The 7,266-nt window shown below is 46.6% G+C and overlaps 1 protein-coding gene across 1 annotated transcript; it reads left to right on the top strand.

Moving 5' to 3' along the window:
- The first annotated feature begins 832 nt into the window (after positions 1 to 832).
- On the top strand, positions 833 to 4,347 carry cyp26a1 (cytochrome P450, family 26, subfamily A, polypeptide 1). The gene is made up of 7 exons (XM_076034834.1): positions 833 to 1,144; positions 1,384 to 1,608; positions 2,128 to 2,409; positions 2,683 to 2,832; positions 2,927 to 3,061; positions 3,415 to 3,561; positions 3,659 to 4,347. Exons 1-7 carry the CDS (start codon positions 956 to 958, stop codon positions 3,989 to 3,991), a joined length of 1,461 nt encoding a protein of 486 aa, XP_075890949.1. The 5' UTR covers positions 833 to 955; the 3' UTR covers positions 3,992 to 4,347.
- Positions 4,348 to 7,266: the final 2,919 nt, after the last annotated feature.

Here is a 7,266-nt window from a genome sequence, read left to right as displayed (position 1 = left end):
CTAATTGTTGCTGTAGTTAATTTTGTATTTATTAAATGTTGTCCCACCACCATCCCTATCAATTAGAGGGCAGCAAGTCTTCACCGATGTTAATACTATTATTAATAAACTCATATCAGCTCGCTCCTACAGTCCTAGGATGAGAGTTAGTGTGACATTAAATTTCTTCTTTGAGTGTTTCCACCAAGAACAAAATCCCGGCCAATCGTCAAAATACAGGTATAAAAAAAAGGATACTGTACATCAATCAACAAAGATGTCACGCGATATCTTTGTTAAATTACCCCCACGTTCCCCTCCCACTACATAGCTCTACTCCTGCGCTGGAGTAGGAATGAAAATCAAAAAAAAAAAAAAAAAATATGGATAATACATAATTAAATAACGTAAGACTTAGAGGCAAGGGACGTTTTATTTATTTATCTATTGTATTTATTTATCTATATATCTATCTGAAAACATGAAGAGCGCGCCTCCTCCTGAAAAGAGACCCTCCTGCATCCCTGGCCGCCTCCAAGCGGGATGTTTGAGACTGGAGTAGCGGGCTGCGGGCAACAAAAGGCGCCTCGGGACGCGGTGCCATTGTCCCGGGCTGCGCTCATCACCATTTCTCAGCCACAATCCGCGGCGGATTGTGTGCGGTGCTACAGGAGGTAGGGGATTAGAAGATGCGACCCTCGGAACAAATGGTTGGGGGGGAATCAGACGGGGGGAGAGGAGGGGGGCGGGGCCAGGCGACACCCACAATTAAAGATGAACTTTGAGTGAACTAATTTATCTGAGGGAGGAGAATCTAACAGGCTGCAGCCCCAGTAAAACTATAAAAAGGCGCGCAGGGGCCGCCCGCCCGGAGAGACACTGCAGCCCGGCTCACCTGCGGCTGCTCACCGACCGAGAACCCGCTCCCGATCACTTCGCTTCACTTCATCTCCTCGCCGCAGCCAAACAAACAGCCATGGCTGTAAGCACGCTGCTGGCCACCTTCCTGTGCACCATGGTGCTGCCGGTGCTGCTCATCCTGGTGGCGCTGCGGCTGTGGGAGGTCTACATGGTCCGCGGCAGGGACCCCGGCTGCCCCAGCCCGCTGCCCCCGGGCTCCATGGGCTTACCTTTCCTGGGGGAGACGCTGCAGCTCATCCTGCAGGTAAACACGCAGCACAACAGCGCAACACCGGGACGTTCCATCTCGCTTCTTCCGCTTCCTAACGCTTCTAAAGCAGTGTTGGTTCGCCGCCGATCTGAACTCACCTTTTGCGCACCAACTTCCAAAACCACTTGAATTGATCGTGCCATTGCGTTTGTGTCGCGAGCCCCGCACGTGCCACGCGAATCGCTGACGTGCTGACGCGTCATTTCTCTGTTTGTGTGTGCGCGTCTTCGCAGAGGAGAAAGTTCCTGCGCATGAAGCGGCAGAAGTACGGCTACATCTACCGCACGCACCTCTTCGGAAACCCCACGGTGCGCGTGACGGGCGCCGACAACGTGAGGCACGTCCTGATGGGGGAGAACAAGCTCGTGTCCGTCCAGTGGCCCGCGTCCGTGCGCACCATCCTGGGCTCGGACACGCTGTCCAACGTGCACGGAGCCATGCACAAGAGCAAGAAGAAGGTGAGTTTGGATATTAAAAACAACAACAACAACAACAACAACAACAACAACAACAACAACAACAAAACTTTATTTAACTAAAACTAACTTTATTTTAAATAATTAGCTCAGGCGTGGGCAAACTACGGCCCGGGGGCCATTTTCGGCCAAATTTTGCCTTAAAATCCAGTTTGAAGAAATAATATTAATAATCAGTAAGTCTTAAAATAGCTGTATTTCGTCAATCTTTTCCAGTGTTTTGAGAGTCGTTTCAATAGAGCTAAATATTGTGGGGCCTCAAAGACACATATTTTGTTGTTTTCAATATATCCCATGATATATTTTGTTCTCCTGTGAGGTGGGTCACCAAAACACTCCATCCATCTGCTGCTGCTCCAGCCCCTCTGTCAAATTTTAGAACCCATTGTGGCCTCACCAGTCGAAAAGTCTGCCCTCCCCTGGATTAGCAGCTCAGGATTGAGAGCCTGCTGCCTTCAGGACACGTTTGTCTCACGTCTCACCTTCCGTCCCTCTCCTCAGGCCATCATGAGAGCCTTCTCCAGGGAGGCTCTGGAGCTCTACATCCCGATCATCCAGGAGGAGGTTCGGGCTGCTGTGAAGGAGTGGCTGAGCAAGGACTCGTGCGTGCTGGTCTACCCCGAGATGAAGCGGCTCATGTTCCGCATCGCCATGAGGATCCTGCTGGGCTTTGAGCCCGAGCAGATCAAAACTGACGAGCAGCAGCTGGTGGAGGCCTTCGAGGAGATGATCAAGAACCTGTTCTCGCTGCCCATCGACGTGCCCTTCAGCGGACTGTACAGGGTGAGGAGACCATGGCTGTTATATTGCGAGTTCCTAGTGGGATGTGGCACAAACATCCACATAAATGATGTCTCACCGTGTCGCGCTTTTTGATATTTCATTCATTAAAACTAAACAATTAAACACAAACACAGACATTCCTAACTCATAAATGAAAAGGACAGGAAGAAGAACAATCTTATATTATCTTGCCCCTTTACCCAAAGAAATATTTACAAAAACATCCACAACTCAACAACGCTCTCATTTTCTTCCCTATTGTCCTTCCTCCAGGGTCTAAAAGCCAGAAACTTCATCCACTCCAAGATTGAGGAGAACATCAAGAAGAAGCTGCAGGAGTCCGATAAAGAGCCCAAGCACAGGGACGCTCTGCAGCAGCTGATAGACAGCAGCTCCAGGAACGGGGAGCAGCTCAGCATGCAGGTACTGGACGGGAGCTCCTTCCCCACGTGTGAAAACGAGTTCTCGTGCCCTGGAGAGCGCAGACGTGACGGCGGTGTCTTTCTTGTGTCCCCAGGCCATCAAGGAGTCGGCAACAGAGCTTCTGTTCGGAGGCCATGAAACCACGGCCAGCACGGCCACCTCGCTCATCATGTTCCTCGGCCTGAACCCACAAGTTGTGGACAGACTGAGGCAAGAGCTGATGGACAAGGTAATTCACTCCGGGCCTCAAGCAACAATGCTAAAAATGTTTCCCAGTGTGCATTGTGGTGACATGCAAGTTTTCTCTTTTAAATGAAGAATCAATGTAAATATTTAGTCTTAGTCATCAAAGAAGTTTTTCTAGACATTTCTGCCAGTCCTTGACGAAAAACCCTCACAGTTTTCACTGAGAATTGTTTCTACTTATAGCTTTTAAGTTTTTCATCAGCCCAGCAAGTTTGCCGAGCTCCCCCTCGAGTGGCTGCGTGCTGCATATTGAATCTATGATCTGCTGTAATGGAACAAACACCTCGAAACTGTCTTTTACCAACAGAGTTGTTTTGCGTTTGTGTCTTCCTTCAGGTGGAACAAGGGCTGGACCTCCAGAGTCTGAACATAGAGTCCTTGGAGCAGATGAAGTACACCAGTTGCGTCATCAAGGAGACTCTGAGGATGAACCCTCCAGTGCCCGGTGGCTTCAGAGTGGCCCTCAAGACCTTTGAACTCAATGTAAGTTAACAAAAACTTTTCCAACAAAATATGCAAGCAACTGAAAGCTAGCGTTCGCGTCTGCTAACCCTCTGCTCGTCTCTCCTCACAACGCCAGGGTTACCAGATTCCCAAAGGCTGGAACGTCATCTACAGCATCTGCGACACGCACGACGTGGCTGAGATGTTCCCCAACAAAGAGGACTTCCGGCCCGAGCGCTTCCTGAGCGAACCGTCTGGCGACTCCAGCAGGTTCCAGTACATCCCGTTCGGAGGCGGCTCCAGGATGTGCGTGGGGAAAGAGTTTGCCAAGGTCCTGCTGAAGATCTTCCTGGTGGAGGTGGTGACAAAGTGCCACTGGACACTTCTGAACGGGCTACCGACCATGAAGACCGGACCTACTGTCTACCCTGTCGACAATCTGCCCACCAAGTTCAGCAGCTACGTCTGAAATCAAGACTGATGGGGCTGAATGCCACTAGAGGGCTTCAAATCATTTCTGTTCCCAAGTCGCATCCACAGGAGAACCAGGTGCAACTAGGCCATCGGACATACTGTCTTTTATTATTTACCTTTTATATTTGTAAATATTTTTTATTTTCATATATGTATATATTTATGACAATGACACCCTGAGAGAAAGGCACTATACTGACACAAAACACTTTAACTAGCCCAGATGTTTATCGACAGTGTTATGTACATAATGGGAAGTGGATTCTGTCCATTTCACATATTTGACCTCAACTTATTTAAATGATTTCCCATATTGTATGACTTTTTTATTTAATAAAAGTGTTTCATGGACATTTGTTGTTGTCATATTACTTCGCCTGGAGATCTGCAAAGTGGTCTTGTAGACGGTAGTGTAGTTCAGTATTAACAGAAAGTGGTGGGAAGTTGATCAGCACAGCTGAACCAAAACTAACACTGTCTAAAGTCACTGGTAAACATTTATGCCATGAAGATCAGAAAAAGGCTGTGGCTCATTTCCACTTACTCGAGGCTACAGATGAATACTGGTGAATTGTTGTGGAATTTTTTGGTGTGAATAATTGTACAGGAAGACCATCTTTCATATTGGTTTGTTACTTGTGCTCACAGCCATACAATTGGTCAGCTAAACCTCGATATTAGATTTGATGGATGGTAATGGACTGCACTTGCTTTCCAGCACTTTCACCGGACCCCAAAGTGCTTTACAATGACCTCTCATTCACCCACACACCAATGGGTGGCTGCTGCCATGTGGCCCCATTGGGAAAACTTGGGGTTCAGTGTCTTGCCCAAGGGCACTTCAAACATGTGGACAGTTGGATTCGGCATTTGAACCGCCAACCCTTCGATCATCAATTCCACTCTACCAACTGAGCCACAGCTGCCATAAACCTCCTCCCAGGTTCCACACCATCACACCACCACCTGCCATTCTTTCATCTTCATCTTCCTGTTTTTCTTGGGTTAGATTTTCTTAATGGTATTTTTTTTCTTCATATCCATACCTCTACAATATCATGGTTTGCTGCTCATCTGCAGGTCAGCTGCAGATGAGATCAGGTCCAAAGCTGTACACACCATTACCAATAAATTGATATATCACGTGTCTTAGCTCTGGGCTCATCCCAACAAAAAGAGAACAAAAAGAGAAGTGGAACCTCAAATAAAAAGCACAACAAAATCATAAACGTTGAATGTATGTACAAAATATAATGTAATGTAGGGCTTCGTCCAATGTCTTTCTGTTGAAATGGACATTTTTCATTTTTTTAGTATGGTTTTTAAAAATTTTAAAGGTGTGAAACACTTTTTTTTCTATGTTTGTTAATTTTGGTGTTACCAAATTTGTTTTTCAACGCAAGCATAATAAAAGGAATCTCATCAGTTGCAAAGGATTACTTTTTAAAAAAATAAAAAATTCAAACTGTCCCAAACTGTCCCAAACAGCTCTATTATTAAGACTTCACTTTTACCGCTTCTTGCTTCTGGACTTTAAACTTACGTACTTGAACCCACAACCTTGCTATTCACGCTCCGTCCACAGACTAAACTAAAAAAAAAAACAAAAGTACCAAAGTTTAGTCAAAATAGCTCTAGATGTAGATGAATGATTAAAAAGTATCAATGAAGCCAATGAGCTGGCTCTTGATTGGCTGAGCCGAGTGATGTGCATCATTATAAGAACTAGGTTCTCTACTTGGAGCAGTTTGGAGCACTGTTATAACGAAAACCTTCTCCGACCGCGACCTCGAACCGGTTTTAGACGGAAGCTGTGCTCAGAATCGGAGAGGACAGCGGCGCCAACCCTACTTCCAACGGAAATCAACAGAAACAGATGGATGCGCGCGCTTAAATGATGTCAGCGAGAGTCAACTTCGAACTTGTGAAACACTTTTTCAAAGCTCTTAATGGGTTTTGGCTCCTCAGCACAATTTGTGTGCTGCTGACTGATGGTTATCCTTTGCAGGGACTGCTCATCTCTCAGGTCATCAGTCAGCGGTGCTCTCATTCTTCCCACAATATGTTTAGTGTGTGTGTGGCGGGGAATAGGGGTCAGTTAGCATTGTCCTCTTCTTTGTTAGCATAATTTCCCCATGTATACGATAACGCTGCTTGATGGCCATTAACAACTTCTATATCAGTATCCAAAGCTGATCCAGAACAAAAGAAAACTGGCTGTGTTGCATGAATCTTGACTTCGCTGCATCTTGCTGCCAATAATAATAACAAAAAATGGCTCTGGGGAGAAAATGGGCTCTTTTGATCTACTTGAACAGTAGGTACCAGGTATCCGGAGGCCTCGGGGCCTCTCGTACAGGTTCACTCAGAGTTCCCAGAATTCAAAGTATGCAGGGTGAAGCAGCATGTGTGCAAAAGCATGTCTGCACAGACTGTTTATTCCACTCAGTTCATTGCCATTGACGTCAAGCCCTCCCATATCTGTAATCATTCTTTTAATTGTAACAACAAAGATTCTGAATGTAAATTATAGTTTATTTTCCCCCTGATTCTGGAAACAAGCTAGCCTGCCCTCTAATGGTCTGTTCTCACCCGAACAAATCCGACATGTCTGCAGGAAGCAGACATTAGCAATTCCACCTGTTGAAAAGTGCATTTGTCCTCTGATGGCTCTTTCCGTCATGCGCCACGTCTCGTCTCTCCCTTGAAATCAGAGCCGTCGGAGGGCTTCACCACCAATCCTGCCGGTGCTCACATGCTCTCACTTACTAATTCTCCACCTTCGCCCTGTTTCTGGACGGACACATGCACACGGCCAGCCCTGTCCTCCGTGACCCCGCTGCCAGTGGGAGTCAGATTCCAGTGGAATGCTCCTCTCAAGCCTTTTGGAGCATGAAAGTGATAGTCCTCCGCGACGTATGGCCGCCGTCACAGAGCCTGCAAGAGAGAACACTGAAAATATTGACCGCTACAACCGCTCCGCTATTTGGTTTTCCAGAGCACTGAGGTGTCTGTTTCAGCCCACGACTGAAGGAAAAACACTGCTGAGTGTTTGTCCCTGCCGTGAGTTCAGACCAGGCACAGCGGTGACTGTTGGTACTAGAACAAGCTGCGTTCCATTCATTTGATGTGTTAGTGTTTTGAGAGTCATTTCAGCAAAGAGGACTTTAAAGAGATATTGTCCTCTAATGCTTTTACTCATTTTCAATCTAAGTCAAAGCACATTTTTTGCACATCCCATGAAATTTTTTTCCTCCTATGAAGCCTGTC

Source organism: Nelusetta ayraudi, unplaced genomic scaffold (assembly GCF_046127955.1).
Source record: "Nelusetta ayraudi isolate G7.1 ecotype Tasmania unplaced genomic scaffold, CSIRO-AGI_Nayr_v1 ptg000042l, whole genome shotgun sequence".
Lineage (NCBI taxonomy): Eukaryota > Metazoa > Chordata > Actinopteri > Tetraodontiformes > Monacanthidae > Nelusetta > Nelusetta ayraudi.
The sequence above is the reverse complement of the archived record's forward strand: the minus strand, read 5'-3'. Positions and strand labels throughout refer to the sequence as shown.